The sequence below is a fragment of the Galeopterus variegatus genome, unplaced genomic scaffold, assembly GCF_000696425.1.
Source record: "Galeopterus variegatus unplaced genomic scaffold, G_variegatus-3.0.2 Scaffold1333, whole genome shotgun sequence".
Classification (NCBI taxonomy): Eukaryota; Metazoa; Chordata; class Mammalia; order Dermoptera; family Cynocephalidae; genus Galeopterus; species Galeopterus variegatus.
In genome coordinates this window covers 359,860-380,164 of record NW_007727444.1, presented here as the reverse complement: position 1 = coordinate 380,164, position 20,305 = coordinate 359,860, and the positions used below count along the sequence as shown (strand labels likewise).

The 20,305-nt window shown below is 42.3% G+C and overlaps 1 protein-coding gene across 1 annotated transcript in view; it reads right to left on the bottom strand.

Annotated features, from left to right (window-relative positions):
- Window positions 1-20,305, bottom strand: part of TNRC6C (trinucleotide repeat containing 6C) — a 49,682-nt gene that overhangs the window by 17,317 nt on the left and 12,060 nt on the right. The window contains exons 4-11 of the mRNA XM_008576338.1: window positions 19,081-19,161; window positions 17,597-17,654; window positions 15,342-15,484; window positions 13,054-13,203; window positions 11,053-11,199; window positions 8,173-8,292; window positions 5,020-5,103; window positions 4,509-4,749 (exon numbers count right to left, since the gene is read on the bottom strand). Coding sequence (XP_008574560.1) covers window positions 4,509-4,749; window positions 5,020-5,103; window positions 8,173-8,292; window positions 11,053-11,199; window positions 13,054-13,203; window positions 15,342-15,484; window positions 17,597-17,654; window positions 19,081-19,161 — 1,024 coding nt within the window. The remainder of the gene's footprint in view (window positions 1-4,508; window positions 4,750-5,019; window positions 5,104-8,172; window positions 8,293-11,052; window positions 11,200-13,053; window positions 13,204-15,341; window positions 15,485-17,596; window positions 17,655-19,080; window positions 19,162-20,305) is intronic.

Below are 20,305 nucleotides of genomic sequence, written 5' to 3'. Positions count from 1 at the left end.
TTTTGTCTTTTTTCCATGTCCGGCAATGGATCGCAACCCTCAGTGTCGTCCCCGCACTGGACCGGGACCGGCAACGGGATCGCAACCCTCGGTGTTGCCCCCGCGCCTCGCTCAGCCAGTGAGCGGGAACCGGTCTGTATGCGGGATCCGAACCCTCGACGGGAGCGCCGCCGCGCTTCCCAAGCGGCGCACTAGCGCAGTGCGCCACCGGGCCGGCCCTACTTTTTGTCTTCTTAACAACATATATTTCCAGGAGTATTATTCCTAAATTAACGTGAAAATGCTAATAAATAATCTTTGATTAAGTAAGACCCATGATTCTCTTTATTTTCCTTGTTTCAGTGCTACATATGCACGGCCCTCACAGTTCTCAGTCAGAGTCCACAGAAAAACAGCCTAAGTCCAAACAATTAGGAAAATCTTTTGTGATATCTTATCAACTTGCCAGGCCAAAAAAACATTTTCAGAGTTCTAAAATGCCACCTATAGAACAAATTGGTAAGGATAACTTAATTGTACCTTTAGTAAATTTAATAAAAAGTCTGCTCTTAAGGAGTTTATGAATGAAATATCAAACTACTTTCAAGGAATTGAATCATTTAATAGTGTGGGTGGTGCCATCTGCCCCCAGCTGGAATTGTGAGCTGATGCTCTGGGTTATTTCTTACAGCTAAAAGCAAGTACTGGGGTATCTTCCAATGACGGGCACTATGCTAGGTTAATCAAGAAAGATGATGATGAGGAGGACAATGATAAAAAGGTTGAAGTAAAGACTTCCTGATGGGAAGTTATGGGTAGGACAGATGCTCAGCTGGAATGAAATAACCAACGGAAGGATAGCCTAATATTAACAGATCCTTTTCTAACAGTTGCAGTTCCTACAACGTAAATATATACCATATATCCATCTATATCATATGGTATGTAAGCAAAGTGAACCTCTACTACTAACAAGGTGTTGAATGTTTTGGTTCTTTAAATCAGGCGCTCCAAACTCAAATGCCTACAGGAGTCAAGTGCACAGTATAAATGAAGGTGAGGTGGGCATGGTGGGAACTATGGCAAATTGGACAGTGTCTGCCCCGTCTAAATAAGCAGGGGCTACTGGAGCCAACCAGTTATTGCCATTGGGAATGCAGACCCAAGGAGCTGTTTTCAAGAGAAGCTAAAAGCCATTTTTATTTGAAAATTTCCCAAGTTTTAAATGTTGGCAATTATACACACACACGCATACACACATGCACACATGCACACACATTCTGAAGACCTAACAAAACACCTTTGCAAGTCCAGCACTACTACCAAGGGGCTGCCTATTTGCAATCTTTGCTTTATAGGGTATCTTCATTTCCACTTGTTCAGATTTAGTCAGATGAGGTGACACTGAGGCTTCAGCCTGGCCTTCAGAGTGCTCCGGATTCCACAGTTTGGCCCCAACCCATCTCTCCCAACTTCTCCCTCTGGTTTCTACCCTCCCTCTATAAGTCAACCAGCTTGGCCCTTGCCAATACAAACTGGCCCTGGAACATGCCAGGCCCCTTTCTTTTGTGCTCCTGTATGAGTTTTCCCCTTTATTTGGAAAGCTTCCTCTTTATCTGTTAAAATCTTATGGGAGCAAGACAAGGATGCCCACTCTCACCACTCCCATTTAACACAGTACTGGAAGTATTAGCCAGAGCAATCAGGCAAGAGAAAGAAAGGGAATCCAGATTGGAAAAGATAAAGTCAAATTGTCCCTGCTGGGCCGGCCCGTGGCTCACTCGGTAGAGTGCGGTGCTGATAGGAGCAAGACAAGGATGCCCACTCTCACCACTCCCATTTAACACAGTACTGGAAGTATTAGCCAGAGCAATCAGGCAAGAGAAAGAAAGGGAATCCAGATTGGAAAAGATAAAGTCAAATTGTCCCTGCTGGGCCGGCCCGGTGGCGCACTGCTACAGTGCGCGGCTTGGGAGCTCGGCAGCGCTCCCGCCGAGGGTTCGGATCCCACATACAGACTCACTGGTTGAGCGAGGTGCGGGCGCAACACCGAGGGTTGCCATCCCGTTGCTGGTCCCGGTCCGGTACGGGCGCGACACTGAGGGTTGCGATCCGTTGCCGGTCACGAAAAAAGACAAAAAGGAAAAAATAAAATAAAACAAATTGTCCCTGCTTACAGATGACATGATCCTATATATAGAAAAGGCTCTATCAGAGTTGATAAACAATTTCTGTAAGGTGGGAGGATACAAAAATCAACATGCAAAAATCAGTAGCGTTTTTATACTCCAACAACAAACTGGCAGAAAAAGAAATCAAGAAGGCTAGCCAATTTACAATAGTCACCAAAAAAATAAATACCTAAGAATCAGTTTAACCAGGGAGGTGAAAGATGTCTGCAATGAGAACTACAAATCACTGCTCAAAGAAATTAAAGAGGACACAAAAAGATGAAAAGACATTCCATGCTCTAGGATTGGAAGAATAAACATTGTGAAAATGTCCATGCTACCCAAAGCTATCTACGGATTCAGTGCAATCCCCATCAAAATACCCATCACATTCTTCACAAAAATAGAAAAAACAATCCTAGAATTCATATGGAACAACAAAAGACCCCGAGAAGCCAAAGCAATCCCGAGCAAAAAAAAATAAAGCTGGAGACATAACACTACCAATGGAACAAATAGAGAACCAGGAATCAACCCACAAACTTATAGCCTACTGACCTTCGACAAAGGCACCAAGCACATACACTGGGGAAAAGACAGCCCCTTCAATAAATGGTGCTGGGAAAACTGGACACGCATCTGTAGAAGAATGAAACTAGACCCATATCTCTCACCATATATCAAAATCAACTCAAAATGGATTAAAGACTTAAATAAAAGATCTGAAACTATAAAATTCCTAAAAGAAAACACAGGGGATAGACTTCATGACATAGGACTGGGCAAAGACTATGAATATGACTCCAAATACACGGGCGACAAAAGGAAAAATAAACGAATAGGATTAATCAAACTAAAAAGCTTCTGGACAGAAAAAGAACAATTAACAGGGCAAAAAGACAACTTACAGAATGGTAGAAAATATTTGCAAATTATGCATCCGACAAAGGATTAATATCTAGAATATACAAGGAACTCACAACTTAACAGTAAAAAAAAAAAAAAATCCGATTAAAAAATGGACAAATAAGCTGAATAGGCATTTCTCAAAGGAAGATATACAAATGGACAACAGACACATGAAAAAATGCTCAACATCACTCAGCGCCAGGGAAATGCAAAACAAACCCACAATGAAATATCACCTCACCCCAGTTAGACTGGTATTATCGTCAAGACAGAGAACAACAAATGTTGGCGAGGATGCGGAGAGAAAGGGGTACCCAACCTGTAGTATTATATAAATGGATATTATCAGCTGGGAGAAATTCACTATCACTCAACTGGCTCTTGCCCCTCTGGAGATGTATTTTCCAAGTTACTGATTCCCTTTGTCCCATATTTACAGACTAACAGCAATCAACAGACAAGCCTGAAGTGCTTTTACTACCGTCTGGATTCTTACAGCAAATTAGTCCATGTAGAATCAATTTACTAATCTATACCTACTGGTGGTATTTCTTTTGTACTGTCTTTCAATTATGTAACTTCTCCTGACCTACCTGTCTGACCTTGAAGGCAGGAACCAGGTTGTCTACTGACCTGTGAGTTTCGTGTGCTGAGTATGTTCCCACAAGATAGGTGTTCAATGAATACATGTTGATTTGGTTGACTATACAAATCACATTCTGTACTACAGGAGTTCTATGAACAACCATTGCTTTTTAAGAAGTGCCTGATTTATATAAACCCGAACGCTTTTACTTGCAAAACTGTTATAAACTCTTTTCTGCAGTTCAGGCTGGAGGATAGTGGCTGGTGAAGAATATATACAGCAAACCAGGAATGGAATAAACTTTGCATACTGGAAAGTGCACAATGCAAATGAGATAATTTTGGGGGCTGTCATTGGTATTGCTTTAAAAGACTTTATACTGAAAGTACTTAAGGCAGTAGCAAAACTCCTGCTCTGCAGAAGGCAAGTCAGTGTTGTTGTTGTTTTTTTTTTTTCCTTTTTGTCTTTTTTCATGACCAGCAACGGATCGCAACCCTCAGTGTCGCGCCCATACCGGACCGGGACCAGCAACGGGATCGCAACCCTCGGTGTTGCCCCCGCACCTCGCTCAGCCAGTGAGCGGCTGGTCTGTATGTGGGATCTGAACCCTCGGCGGGAGCGCTGCCGCACTTCCCAAGCGGCGCACTGTAGCAGTGTGCCACCGGGCCGGCCCAAGTCAGTGTTGTTCCTTTATTAAGAAGCCTCGAGATACCTACTATGATTTTGTCTGGAACCACATTTCTGACAAGTTGTTTCAGTACTGGCCAGTCATTCCGACCAATGAAGTTCAGTCCTGATCATCACATGTGGACACCAGACACCCCCTCTACCTGGTGTGGCCATTTAAGACCATGGAGACTCACCAAGAGGGTAAGGAGCAAAGGTGTTGGGTGAAGACTGCTGCTCTTTGGTCTGCAGGTCAGGTAGGCCGGGAGCTTGGGGGTGAGGGGGGAAGCTGTCCATGGCCGATTTGCCTGCAGAGGGGTGCAGAGACAGGTGCGGCGGGGGTGGCGGCGGCGGCGGCTGCTTCACGAGCAGGGCCTGGGCCAGCTGGCGCTGGTGCTGCTGGATCTGCTGCTGCAGATTAGTGATTGTGCGTGCAACCTGGCAGGTGGAGACATATGCACACTTTAGCCAAGAGGGAAGTGGTGTGCATGGCTTGTCTACAGATAAAAGTGCATTCTCCACTGTTTTCACACCAAGGCCACCACCGGCTGGGCCAACGTCCTCCCAAAGCTAGCTGATCTCAGGACTTTTCAAAAGGGAGGCTCAGCTAGAGCAAAATCAATGACAATCTAATAGTTCATCAATTAATATGTCTCCTATCAGGAAAAATTATAACTAATGACAAAAAACAATGTGGGTGACACCTACTTGCTGCTCCTGTTGTCTCAGGGGTCCGGAGACATTACGCTGGGCCTGTAGCATCTGCTGCTGGATTTGTAAACGTTGGTATGCCTGTCAACAGGAAAATAATTGAGATATTGTAAGAAACCATCAACAAATGGTTCAACTTCCTGACGTTAGAAAAAAAAAAAGAGAGAGAGAGAAATTGGCTAAAACACTTGGTCTCCTAATACTTTTATTTACATATTATGGAGGCACAAACCATTTTCAAAAGGATAAATGTCGGGCCAGCCCGGTGGCGCACTGCCACAGTGCGCCGCTTGGAAAGTGGGGCAGCGCTCCCGCCGAGGGTTCAGATGCCACATACAGACCGGCCGCTCACTGGCTGAGCGAGGTGCGGGAGCAACACCGAGGGTTGCGATCCCGTAGCCGGTCCCGGTCCGGTACGAGCGCAACACTGAGGGTTGCGATCTGTTGCCGGACACAAAAAAAGACAAAAAGGAAAAAAAAAAAAAAAAAAGGATAAATGTCTTACCAAAATTTTTTAGTGCACTGACTTTTAAAAAGTAACTAAGTCAAAACCCCTGTTTAGTGTTGGTAATGAGGTGTGTCAGCTAATATTTTTCAGTTAATGGAGATCGAAATTCTTCTGCTCAATTCATAGAAACTAAAATTAAAAAAAGGAAAATATTTATTCTTATAATGATACACACTAAAGTCCAGAATGGCTCAGACGACATGGCAGTGTACTGGTAATAGGCTGTTCCAAATAATCAAAGAAAAATACGTATTAAAGAGCTCTTAAGTATTTGGAGGCCATGTGATTATCTCAGTCAACATCTGGAGAACCAAAGCTACAGGGGAACCTGAAATACAGATTTCTGGGCACTTTTGTTACATAAACCTGCCATCTACAAAGCTGGCGAAAATGATCACAATTTTCTTCTGTACACCAGTACAGAAGGTTTGATCACATGATTGTTTCGAACTGTTGGTTGGGTATTGTAAATTTTTTTCTTATAACATGTATTTTTGGGGATTTTTTGGCAAGGGGACTCCAAATAAAGGTGGAGATTATACTATTAGAAATGCCTCGTTAATCTGTAAATTACGGAGGAATAAAATACTGCACTTAAGTGAATCCTTATAGATCCTAAAAGTTAATCTTAGGAAGCACTGAAACTTTATTTTTTTAATTTTCCTGGAAAAAATATTAATAATAATAAAGTACATTGTTTTAGAAACAGAATACACTATACACGATTCAACATTTTCAGAGGGCCAGCCCCCATTGCCCAGATGCAGGCAAGAAACAGACCATGCCCAGGGTCCCTGGGCAGGAGCCAAGGGCAGCATCCCCCGCCGGGAAACAGGCAAGGAGCATGCTGAAAACACCAGTTCCTTGTGGGTGGCCCACCACAGCCACTGCCATAGAAATGGCTGCCACAAAAGCAGCTGGACGCCACAGCCACTGTGCAGATGGTCCACCAGACACCTAACTGCAGGGACACAAGGATAGTCACCAGCAGAGACTGGAAAAAGAAGAGGATGTGTCTCTATCCTCAAAGCCCACTCCAGTGTAACAGAAGAAGCAACTGCTCTACTGTGCCCCTGCTTTATTTCTGATCTTGGTAATTTCTGTCTTCTTTTTTTCTTTGTCAGTCTAGACAAAGGTTTGCAAATTTTGTTGATCTTCTTAAAAGAATCAAAACAAAACAAAAAACTATTAAGCGGTTGACAAAGCACATTGATGTAAATATTTTAATTAAACATGAGCTTTACATAATTCTATGGTATAATAATCTTTATATATATTGTCTAACTTGTTAAATATGTAACTATCATTCATTTTCTCTGACAGATTTTGTTATGGGAGACTAAAATCAAGCTCAAAACTCATTTCTCAGAAAAAAACAATTTTCAAATATTTCCATGATGTCTTTCATACAATAATAGGGGTCAATAAAAACTTATTGTAGAACCAGAAGATTCTAGTACATCGGTGTGATAATCAGCTCTGTGCTGTGTCAGAATATAGCAGCACCTACAGCATCATCAGGGAGAAGGAGATTCTCCTCTGTAGCAATAACTCTAAACTAGCATGCTATTTAAACATGTGCCAATCCTCAGAGTTGCCTCCCTTCCTACTGTCAGTGCTGAAAGCACTGGGACTGCACACACACCTTGCCCGGCAGAGTGAGGCTGCACCGAAACACCAGGTGCATGGTCCCCTTTTTGATGGATAAAGAAACAGCCTCTAAGGGTTAAGCCATGGTACTGACCCCACATCTAGAGCTCTGTGTTCTCCATTGAAGCACTGACATACTCCTTGTGGAGAGTTTCCAGGACACTCTCTGCCTTCTACCCTCCCATCCTTCCCTGCTACTCACTGGAAATCCTGACATCAAACTTGTTAGATGTGTGTCTCAAAAACATAAAGGATGGGGAGTGAGGGCTCAAGCATGCTCTCATAAGCAAAGGTTTTATGTCAATGACTTCATGTCTTGAAGTCCCCGTCAACTTTTTTTTTTTGCTTCCTTCATAATTCCTGGTCATTTTCCAGGTGATGAGGTTGTTGGATAAGACTTCTAAATAAATCACGTGCCCACACATTAGAAAATGTATCTAGGGATACAACGTCATGGTGTTTTATGGTAAAATCAAATAAGATTGTTTGAAAATTAAAAATTCAAGATGTGTTAAATTATAAAACTTTCAAGAATTATGAAGTTACATCAATTGTTGTTGAGCAGTGTGACTGCCCTCAGGCATCTACCTCATGTAATGAAGTAACTTTCCTCCTATGTTTCTAGAGTGATATTTGTGTAAACCATCCTTGAAAGAATTGAGAAAACAGTCACTTAAATGGTTGTGTTCTGTGGCTTAGATAAGAAACTCTGGTGAAGAGCTCAAGTAAAAAGACATGCTTAATTCTAGTGGACTTTCTGAACACAAAGGGGCCAAAAAATTTACAAAGCTTAGTAAAGACACCTAAAGTGAAAAACTTACTAATTCATAAATAGTTTAAAAATTTCATGAAAGTCTCCCTGACATACCAGATGTGAAGAAAAGTGTTACAGTAACCACTTTCTGTGCAGTGTGTCTGTGTGGGCGCATGTGAGCGAATGGCAGGAGAGCCTCTTCCTTTACTCTGTAACATGGGTGGGTCCATCCACTCACCAGCTGCAGCTGATAGAGCTGGTTCAACATCGTCATATGCTGAGGATTAATTGGCGAGGTTAATAGTGCAGGGTTGAGACCAATGTTTTTTGCTGCAAACTGCAAAAGCTGTGCTTGAACCTGTTTAATAGAAAATATACTCTTAGTCATTTTGTATCTCTATTAAAATATTTACTCGCCTGTGAGGCTTTTTGAGATTCAAAACTGATTAATTAAATGACAACTACAGATTGGACTGGGGCTTCCTAGGACCCTGTCAAGTGTAGGTGCTCAGGAATTTACCTACCCCCTGCCCGTGGAAGCAGGCATTGTTCTCGATAGGCACCTAGCCTCTCTGTAGCTCTCCCCAGACCTGCCCCCAACTGCTGATCCCACCAGTCAAGGCCTGGCACTGGCTATTTCAATGTTTTCCAAAGGTGATACGTACCTTTATAGTACAGGTCTGCAGGATGATTTTAGTTGGACATGGTTGAGCATTTTTCACTTTAATAGTTGTCTAATGTGTATTAGAAAAATGTTGGTTTTTCTATTTATGGTAGACTTGTAAAGTTTTCTTTAAAAATAAATTTAAGTTAAAAAGGCAAGTCAATTTAAGAAAAAGATTATGCAATAGCACAGGTAATATGGAAATACAGATGTAATAGTGGAACGGTATATAGATGACTGATTTGGGATCATTAGCTAGTTTGCTAACTGTTCCTTCTGCTACTGCCTCTCAGACTGGGTGTACCAAGGCACTAGGTTTGGGCAGTGTGATGTGACTGGAAGTGGTCTGTGTAATTTTCAGGCCATCCACATAGGGTGCTGCCCAGACTCTCTCTTGCCTTCCTCCCTGCTGTCAGGAAACGGCTATGGCAGAGCTGCCCATAAGCCCAGAAATGCTTCTTTCCGTACCGTTACATGAGAGAAAGAGATGAATGTCTACCTAGTTTAAACTACTGCCTTTTGAGGCCTCTTTGTTATGGTGGCTTACCCTATATCCTAACTAACACATTTAACATTTATTTTACCAGGTTCCAGCTATCTCAACTCAGTGCATAAACCTAGGTTCAAACAATTATAGAGAGACAACTATTCCCAGCGAATTCTCCAATGCATCCTGCTCTTTTCTGTATGCCGAACTGTCGTCCCATATGCTATGGTCTCAGTGTTTGCGTCCCCCCGTCCCATATGCTATGGTCTCAGTGTTTGCGTCCCCCCAGATTCCTATGTTGACACCTAATCCCCACTGTGGTAGTGTTAGGAGGGAGGGCCTCTGGGAGGTGAGTAGGTCATGAGGGCTCTGATATCACACACGGGATTAGTGCCCTTATAAAGGAGGCTCAAGGGAGCTTGCTCGCCCCCTGTGCCAGGTGAGGACGCAACAGCAGTCACCATCTTTGAGGAACAGCTGTCATCAGACACCGAATCTTCTGGCACGTTCATCTCTGACTTCCCAGCCTTCAGAACCATGAGCAATAAATTCATGCTGTTTGTAATTACCCAGTCTAAGGTACTTTGTTATAGCAGCCGGAATCGATAAAGACATCATATGACAACAAACAAAACTGAAACTTAAATTTTATAAATAATAGAAGATTGACGGATTAGCATGTTCTCTTTTGGAACAGGTTGAAAATAAGGTCCCTGAGAAATCTCAAGTATTTTCCTGCTAGTGAAGGTCTCTTAGGGAAGAAAGTACTTCATTCCCTTCTCTGCCAAAAGAATGCTAGAATTTGGGGGGTGGGGGTGGGGAGGAATTCAAGAAGCTTTTGCTCTTCCCAGGGCAGGGCTACCTACAGTCTCCCTCCGCCCCCCAGAATTACATATCAAGCAGGGCTCTGAGTTATCTCAGAGTAATTGATTATTGAATATTACAGGGGTAATTAAAAACACAACCCAAAGCCTAAAATTTTGGAATGTTCTAAAAGTCAATGATAACATAAAAAAATACCTTAGGCCTTAGAGCTATGCAAAACAATATCCTTAATTCTATTTGATCTTTTTTTCTTAAGAATCTCTATGGGCAAAAATAATCTAATACTAAATACTGAATGTAACTAAAAATTATAATGTATACAGTAGGTCCTTTGTATTCATGGGTTCTGCATATGTAGATTCAAGCAACCAAGGACTGAAAATATTCAGAACAAATTGCATCTGTACTAAATATGTACAGATTTTTTCTTGTTAATATTCCCTAAACACTACAGTACAACTCTTTACATAGCATTTATTACGCATTTATTACATTGTATTACGTATAACAAGTAATCTAGAGATGATCTGAAAGTATATGGGAGGATGTGTATAGGTTATATATAAATACTACGCCATTTTACATCAGGGATTCAAGCATTCTCTGATCTTTGTATCTGTGGGAAGTCTTGGAACCAATTCCCCATGGACACCGAGGGACGACTGTATACTATTATATATGATCAGATTTAGTTTCACACTAAAGCATCATTCAATCTTTGGTTGCTTCTAAGCAATTTCCTTTACATTCTAAGCAATACTTTGGCTTGTCACTTTCCTATTCCATCAGTCTAGGAGAATTCACTGGATTCACCTGAACAATTATCTCAAGCAAGACCAGGACACAATGACATCAGTGGTAGTGTGGTGGGCACATCTTTCCCCTTCTCAATGTTGCTTCTTACCAAGCTGATGCCTGACCCTGGTTTATGTGGTTGAGGCTCTCCAAGGAGCAAGCTCTGAAAATTCCTGGGGCAGGAGAATAAAGTCTGCCACTTTATAGGTTAAAAACTGGAAGGCCACCTCTTAGAAGTGGGTTACTTTGGCTCTCACTTTAAAAAGTTACTTTGTTGTGGCAAAAGACCCCAGAAAATGGCCACATCTGTGTCTCCTGGTTCAGCAACGCTTGGACATGGGTCTGACCTGAGGGGATAGAAACTGAGGCACTTGAGCACGGAGACTGGGCTGGGAGGAGTTAAGAGGCTGCACTGGTGGCTGTGGTGGCTGCTGCATGGTCCTGGCTTGTGCTGCTCCGCTATTGCCAAACATACCCAGATTGCCACTCGGTATCTGCAGGGAGACAGAAGGAGACTTGTTAAAAAGGCAGTGGCAGATGCAGGAGTTAGAGTACCACTGTTTGGAGGTGGGGTGAAACTGTTCCTGAATTTGAATGCAAAATTGTTTCTACTTCCTACCCAAGTGAATTTTTAATGAGTGTTTTTGATATTGTTACAGATGATGGAAAATCGGGCCATGAAGTTTGCCTATGTTTTGAAATCACAGAAGCCACCCTACAGTGCCAATTTTAATGTGTGCCAGAACAAGGCTATCATACTCAACCACAATAATACAGTGTTTCAAACAATAGCAACGTGAACATAGCCATCTGGACAACATTCATTTCCAAAAAGATATCTGTGATAAGAGGTAAAGAGTAATAATGGACCAGATGGTTTGCTCAGTGGTTAGAGCGCAGCCTCATAACACTAAGGTCAAGGGTTTGGATTCCCATACTGGCCAGCTGCCAAAAAAAAAAAAAAAAGACTACTTATGGGAATTACTAACCTAAGAGAATAGCAAGATTTTTGAGTAAGAAATATAACTATTATTTCAACAAATGCTGAAATTGAATAAACTGACAAATTCTGGTCGTTAACTCAGAGTTAAATATAATACATATATTTTAGAAGTATTTTCCACTTTACATAATGAGGTACCTAACAAATAGGTGAAGTAAGACAACCCACTGCTTATCTCAGGAAGAGCTGTCCGAAAGGCACTGAGTAGAAAACCCTGCTTTGTACCTAACGCCAGTCCCTACACCCCTGCTGGGTTGGTGACTCTAAGATGGCAGAAATCTGAAATGCAGATTTTCCACTAAACTACCACCAGGGTCAGCAATGTAACATCACTAGGATCATGACACTGGGGAGATGCTGAGAGAGGAAGGGGCACTGTTGACAATGATACTGGGATAACAGTCACACATGGGCTGTTCAGGCACAGCAAACATCACAGTGTCTACTTAAAGACAAGTCTTGAAGGTGTGAGTGTGCCAACCTCATCAAAAAGAAAATCAGCAAAGGACGTCCTACAGACAGGGACAGCATTACTTGTTTGTTTGTCATTTCGTATTAGAGAATCTACGGGTGAGAACTGAGACCAAGTGGCAAACCATCGAAACTCTCAGGCCTTCCTTTAGTAACGTCTAACAAGTGATTTTCACCTTTCCCCAAGAGTGTTGAGGGTAGGAAAAAGAAATGCCAGTGTGACTCTGAAAATCACCCTGCAAGGGATGTCATCTCTATTTCTGGGGAAAAGGGGAGAATGTGGAGTTTTCTTGCAGATCAATGTATTTAAAGCTTTGACTGCCAAGAGAAAGAGGACAGGCACCACCTTGATCTTTGAACGGATCTGGTAGCTTGAAGACTACTCTGTAATACATTACCATTTCAACTAGCAGTAAGTCAGTACCAGGGCTGCTGCTGAGAACTCGAGTATGTTTTAGTTAAGTTTAAGAAGAAATACAACTTTGAAGCATTCTTATCACACAATTAAATTTCAAGAGCTGTTATTTAACTCTTGATTCCTTATAGTCTTTCTTTTTTGGTAGGGGGCTGGCCATGAACCCTTGACCATGGTGTATAACACCACACTCTAACCGACAGAGCTAACTGGCCAGCCCTCCTTGTAGTATTGCAACTACCTTTACATATTCGATTATATTTTTCAATAGAGGTATTAACTAAGAATAAGAATGTTTATGTCTCTTTTTTTTTTTTGGGCAGCTGGCTGGTACAGGGAGACAAACCTTTGACCTTGGTGCTATCAGCACCACACTTTCCCAAGTGAGCCACCTGGTCAGCCCCTCAAACACAGTTTTTAAAACAAAGACCACATTCTGTTCTCTCCCAATAGCCTTACCTGTCTAGAAGAATTCAAGTTTTGCATGCCCAGCCCTGAGGCAATCCCACCCAGGGCCTGATTGGGGAGTGCACTGTTTGAAAGGGGGAGCTTCAGGCTTGGGGAAGGCAAAAACGGTGAAGTCGTGGGCTCTTCCACGAGGCCGCCATCCTGATTGGAGAAAGAAAGGGTGAGCTGTGTGCAGTGTCCATCAGCAGACAAAGCACCATATAGTTTCCCAAGGAAATAGAAAAGGAGATGGATGAATAAAAATAAAAAGATCAAAAAAGTGTGGATAATAAGGGAATGGAGAATATGGGCAAAAGGAAGAGGGGAAAAAGAAAAAGAGAAATAGGATTAAGATGCTGTTTTCATTATTAAAATATCTTACAAACATACATATTAGCTTCTAATATTCTCATACATTATTACCCGTGTTGGGCAGGAGTAAGGAGAAAGGGACAGAAACACTGGTAAAAGTCTTACATGGAAAACACTCTATACCAATTTTCAAATAACCTGGTTCTTTCTGAGAAGTTATTATCAAGGCTCTAGGTATACATTAGGGTGAATTCTACTGACATTCAACTGTTTTTGACCTACAAACCCAGCAATTTCATAGACTTTAACCTAATAAGAGGGTAAGTTATAAAACAGAAACCTATTAATCTTTTTTTATGCCAGGCCCTGTGCAAACTTATCTCATCTAGTGTCACAACCAGCCTGCAGCATTATTCCATGTTTTAAAGATAAGGAAATAGGTCAGGGTCCCATAATTGAGGTTAACAGATTTAACAAATAAAAATACAGTACGCAAGTGAAATTGGGATTTCAGATGAACAAACAATTACTTTTTTAGTGTAAGTATGTTCCAAAAATTATTCGTTGTTTATCTTAAATCCCAATGTCACAGGGCATCTTGTACCTGATCACTGGCCACACTGGTGAGGGCAGAAGACTATGCCTCACTCTGGGCCACTGAGCAGCTACAGCCTTCTGCAGTGTACCGTGTGGTAGAGGACTCTGAGAACAGAGATAAAGCCCCATCAGTGACAGGAAGACTCCTCCCCTCCGTGAGTCTTTCTGTTTTTCTGTTGTTGTTGTCATTTAAACGTATCCTTTCTTGCTTTAATTTTATTTTCAAGGGTCAACATTTTGATTGATGCTTTCCCCCGCTTTTCCAGTCACCCCAGTCTAGAGAGGGGACACATGACATCACTGAAAGGACTGAGTGGTGGCTGGGACTTGCTAAACATCCAGGGAGCTTTCCACAGACACCTGTGGTGGTCACTAATGTGGCTGATCAGCAAGGGCCAGCAAGACACAGTGCTCAAGCCCCATCACTTCTAATCTCTTCTTCTGAGGCTAAACATGTAACATATCATCCAAATGGAAGAACTATGGGGCTGGCCCGTGGCTCACTCGGGAGAGTGTGGTGCTGATAACACCAAGGCCACGGGTTCGGATCCCATATAGGGATGGCCAGTTGCTCACTGGGTGAGCGTGGTGCTGACAACACCAAGTCAAGGGTTAAGATCCCCTTACCGGTCATCTTTTAGAAAAAAAAAAAACAAAAAAAACAAATGGAAGAACTATGTTTTTTTGTTTGTTTGTATTTTGGGTTTTTTTTGGCAGCTGGCTGGTGCATATGTTTTTAAAATGAGATGCTAACATAGAAATTTGATGACCCTTATCTGTTGGACAAACTGAAGCAGCTAACCAGCCAAGTTCACAAAATAAAAATGAAAATCAGTTTTCAATTTCAGCATTTTTCATTCCTAGCAACATCATATGAAATATAACATTGTCTCCCTTGAGTTAAACATTCATATGAGGGTACTTCCAAAAGTTCAGGGAAAGATACATATTTTCTTTCAATTCTATTTTCCATGAACTTTTTGAAGTATCCTCATATGTATTAGAAAAAATGGATAAAAGTCACTTGAAGTGACAGTCCAGCAAGCTTTTAATCTGGCTTGTGTTAAGGATACAGTTAAAGTGAAAAAACTTTCGGGCCGGCCCGGTGGCGCACTGCGCTTGTGCGCCGCTTGGGAAGCGCGGCGGCGCTCCCGTCGAGGGTTCGGATCCCACATACAGACCGGTTCCCGCTCACTGGCTGAGCGAGGCGCGGGGGCAACACCGAGGGTTGCGATCCCGTTGCCGGTCCCGGTCCGGTACGGGGGCAACACTGAGGGTTGCAAACCGTTGCCGGACACGGAAAAAGACAAAAAAAAAAAAAAAAAAAAAAAAAAAAAGTGAAAAAACTTTCCTATTAAAAAAACAAACAAAAAAACCACCTAAATTCATACCTTGTCAAGAAAGGTGGGGCGGTCCATGGAAGACTCTTTGGAGACTGGTGGGCGGCAGCCAAGGGGTTTGGTGACCATTCCATTATAGTCAGTCACTCCCAGTCCACGCTTGTCCATGTCCACCTTCTTTTCCAGCAGAGCGCCTGGAGCACAACAAACACAACAACACTGAAAACAGAACGCCCGATGAACATCAGTCCGAGCACTGGGCACAAGACAGGCACAAGCTAAAGCCTCAGGGAGGGAGGAAGACGCCTCGACCCCTCAGAAAAAAGGGAAGCCGGGGGATAAAGAGAGCACTTGGCTCTACTATGGCTGAGCCTGACAGCTGGCTCATCACCAGCACATCTCCGGTTCACGCACGTCTGTGGTCTGACCCTGCCTGCCCTCCGCTCCTCTCCACTCCAGCCACTGGCCACTGCTGACCCCTCCGGGGCTGGGCCGGTCTTCTCTCCCCAGGGCTGCCCCCGTTACTTTCTCAGGGCCTCCGCAATTGTCCTGTCTAACACGGCTCCTATCCTGCCTCACGGCCATCACTTCCTATGTTATTTACAAGGACTCTTCCCTGATGTTGGCGAGACAGACACTGTTTCTGTCCCTGTGAGTCTTTTAACCTAGGGACTAGTACTTGTTTAGCTTTAACTTTGTGCTAGGTCACAATTCTAAGAAGTCAGAATTCATTCCCTCCAGCTCACACTGATTCTTCCTGCCCTGGCAGTCTGTGTCATACATGTCAGCACTTGCATGTGATTGTATAGTCAGTCTATTCTCACTATTCATAGATTCTGTTTTTGTAAATTCACCTGCTTACTAAAAATTATTTATAACCCTCAAATTAATTATTGTGGCACTTTTGTGGTCATTTGTGGACATGGACAGATTGGTGAAAACTTTGAGTCGCCTGATGCTCATGTTCCCAGCTCAGGTCAAACAAGCTAATGCTCAGCCTTCTTGTTTCAGATCTTACACTGTAAAAAGTGCCCTTTTTGTGGTCCTTTTAGTAACATGTTTTTCATATTTTTGTGCTTTCTGTTGGTGCTTTCAATGTTTAAAATGGTCCCCCAGTGTAGTGAAGTGCTGTCTAGTGCTCTTAAGCACAAGAAGGCTGTGATGTGCCTTATAGAGAAAACATGTGTGTTTGAGAAGCTTCACTCAGGCACAAGTTTGTATCACTGTTGGCAGTGAGTTCGGTATTAATGAATCAATGGTCCAGTACATCCAGAAAAAGGAAGAGAAAATTCACTGAGCTGTAAGTAAGTGAAGCTGCTCAGAAAGTGCTAAAGTAACATCTATAGTATGTGATAAAGCTATGGAAAAGACGGAAAAGCAGCTAAATTTGTGGATTCCTGAGATAATGAATGATTAATAAAAGCATAGTGGATAACAATGCTATAAGTCTAAGCCAAAGAAATTTATGGTCGCACTATCCAGGGTGAGAAAAATGTTAAACCCATTCTTGGCTCATGTTTGATCATAAAGAAATATGGCATATAATTACTTTGAGAAATATGTATTAAATAGAGTGTCTTGAAACAGAAACACACACAAAATAAGGTTGAATACTGATCAGTTGATAAAAATGTGGCCAGATGCTCACAGGAACCCAACCCTGTATTTCCCCTAAGAGCACTGCTTCAGTGTTGGTTAATTCAGTGTTTGTGGCAACTTTATAGAATATAACTATTTGGAATAATGAGAATCGACTGTATTTCACATATAAATATTTAACATAATAATAATTATTTTTAAAGCATCTCCAGAACTAGGGTTGCTTGTTCCTTGGCAGTAACTCTCATGTTTCAATAAGAGTAGGTGCTTGGCCAGCATGGTGATGCTCCTGTTGGCACCTTAGTGGGCCCACTCTGGGGTAAGGCATGAGGAATTTGCTCCATTAGTACCAAAGGAAGTCTGCCATGTGGTCTAGAGCCTCTCTTCAAGAGCATCATTATTACCTCTCCTCAAAATAGTGGGAAAAAAGTCATCTATTAATTGAAGTACTGGGAAAAAGTGAAAAGAGCAAACATGCTTCAAATATGGCACTGGCCATTTGTCTGCAAAGCTCACTGGCCCCAAAGGACTCACTCTGTGATTAGCGTGTGCGTCCTATGGCTGCTCTTTCACTGTGGCCTGGTCCTGTCTACCCAGTATGTATTTAACTATCAGTCCATGATCACAATTAAATGCTCTGGAAAGTAAAACTTCACCAATAGGTACCTTTTAAAAAAGTGTGCTTTAAGTATGTCAATATTACTTACTCATGGCCTGATCAAGATTCATATTGTTACTCTTCAAGGCCTCTTCAGCTGGCTCTCTCTGTGTAGAAAAATATAGTTTCACTAGGAGTGCACATTAACAAAAGGAAAAGCCTGCAAACAGTTTAATCACTATCAACTTAGAAAAATAGTATTAGGTTTTGGAACTGGAAATACTCTCTCTGCTGGTGAAGTTAGAGGTAAATGTTTTTAAATAAAAAAATACTTGTAACAAAAAAGTATTGAGTTGATTTTTAGAATAAGAAACTTGTATTTAACACTTTAGAAACAAAATGTAGAGTGTCAGTCAAACCTTGTAAGTACACCCATAATCGCTTTCTATACAATGCTGAGTAGCAATTGATTCAGCTAGGATGCAATCTGAGCCAGGACAGCAGAGCCACAGACACTGACACGTGCGGACAGGGAGGGCAGCACAGACCCCTGCCCCAACAAGGCACATCTCTATCCACCTCTCTCTAGTGCCAGCAGCATGTTAAAGTCACTTTCAGAGCGCAGAGTTTCCTTTCCTACTCTATGAACCCTAGCACCAACAACTTTTCATGAAGAAATAGAAAAATAAAACAAAACGAGTAGACTCATTTTGACAATTCTCCCTATGATTAGAACAGACTAATCTCAGTGGATAGTCAAGGCCACCAGAGCACTGTGATAACCACAACAGTGTCAATCTGGACTCCCTGCAGGCCTGGCCATCCTCCTGTCATCTCGCGCAGGGAGATGCTGGGCCACAGAGGCAGCACCCGGCCTGGTGCAAAGGGTCTGTGCCCCGTGTGAAGGGTGAGTGCCCTCCTCTACACGGAGGCCACTCCAGACTCATTCTTTTAGGCTCATCCAAGTAATCAAAAGATAAATGCTCACTTGAATAAGAATTTGGAAAGAACACTTTTGAAGGAAATACATGGCAAATATGGGCAACGTCCCTCACTATCTGAATTCCTGTCGTCCAATCTTAGGAACTGAACAGATTTCGATATACTTTTGTGAGACTACCCTGTGATCTGAATTCTCCCTACACATGACTGGAAACTCAGGAACTAAATAGGTTTGGTTAGAACACTTTTTCTGGATATGAAGCTTCAGTACTTTCTACCAAGTTTTCTCTTATGATCTTTGTCAATCTACTGCATAAACTAATAATATTAACTTCTAATTATAAACTAAAATATAAAACTGTATAAATCAATGAAAATTAAAAATCACACAGCATTTTTTACTCTAGGAAAAGGTTCCTACACCTTTCTTAAAAGAAATTATGTGGGTCTCTGCAATGACCCATGTAATTTCAAAGCAATGATTTCTAACCCAAACTGTCCAGTAAAAGGGGAATTTAAGAGTTAGATCATGTTAATAATCTCATCCCTCAAACAGTCTTCCTGCCTTGCCACACACAATGAGGACAGGTAGGAAACAGGTTATTCATTTCAGGAGCATGGTAGGTAGCAGTAAAAGAAGCTGCCAGTTACCGGGAAGCCCATGTCTGTGAGTTGTTTGGTCAGCCGGCTCATGATCCAGGCCTCGTCCTGCTTGCCAGATGTCTTCATGCCCTAGAACAAAGTGTAGCCAGGGGGAAGTCTAGAGTTACATTGGAATGCATTTCTTCTAGAAATGGGAGACAGTCTAAATTAGTGGTAATTTAAAAGTCAGAGAATCTAGGGCCGGCCCGGTGGCGCACTGCTACAGTGCACTGCTTGGGAAGTGTGGCGGCGCTCCCGCCGAGGGTTCGGATCCCACATACAGACCGGCCGCTCACTGGCTGAGCGAGGAGCGGAGGCAACACCGAAGGTTGCGATCCCGTAGCCGGTCCCGGTCCGGTGCGGGCGCAACACTGAGGGTTGCGATCCGTTGGACAAAAAGACAAAAATGTTGAACAGTCCTGTAACCCAGAAGTCCCTGGCAGTATTTTATGGATAATACAATGGAAGGCTTCAGGGTGCATCTGCAGGCTGGTATATGTGTGTAATTAAAGGACGTTTAAAAAAGCAGGGTAATTATTTCTTTCCTGTAGAATTAATTTAGTTCATCACAAATATATACTACTTCCATTATCAAATAATCATAAGGAGTGACTCCTTGAACATGGCCCTATGTGAAGTTTGCTAAAAATTACATGATTTTTGCCCTTTTATAAGCTTTATTCTAAATAATGACAAAACACAGGGGGGCTTGCTGCAATGAATGAAAAGGCAACAAGAAAGGAGGAAAAAACCTGTTAATTTTTTTAACTATTCATTCCGTATAGCCTTTGGGGTAGAGAAAAGGAGTAAGTAGGAAAATGTCAATGAGGGAGAGGTGGAGGAGAAAAGCCAACCATAAAAAGAAAGAGCAGCACACGGCTGGCCGGTTGGCTCAGTTGGTTAGAGCGTGGTGTTGATAACACCAAGGTCAAAGGATTTGGATCCCTGTACCAGCCAGCTGCAAAAAAAAAAAAAAAAAAAAAAAAAAGGGGGCAGCAAAGAGGGGAGGGGCCCAAAGGCACCACAAAAGAGCCAGCGGGCAGGACGGAAACCCTTCTCAATAATTTTCCTCCAATTCTATAATTACAAAGGCTCTAATGATGCATTAATACAATGTTAAGAAATCCCCCTCTATGAATATTCTTCACAGTGCTTTTCAAAACTGAGCCTGCCATAACAATATAATGGAGCTATATAAACTACCAGGCTTTCTTTCTTCAAGGAAGCAGCTTAT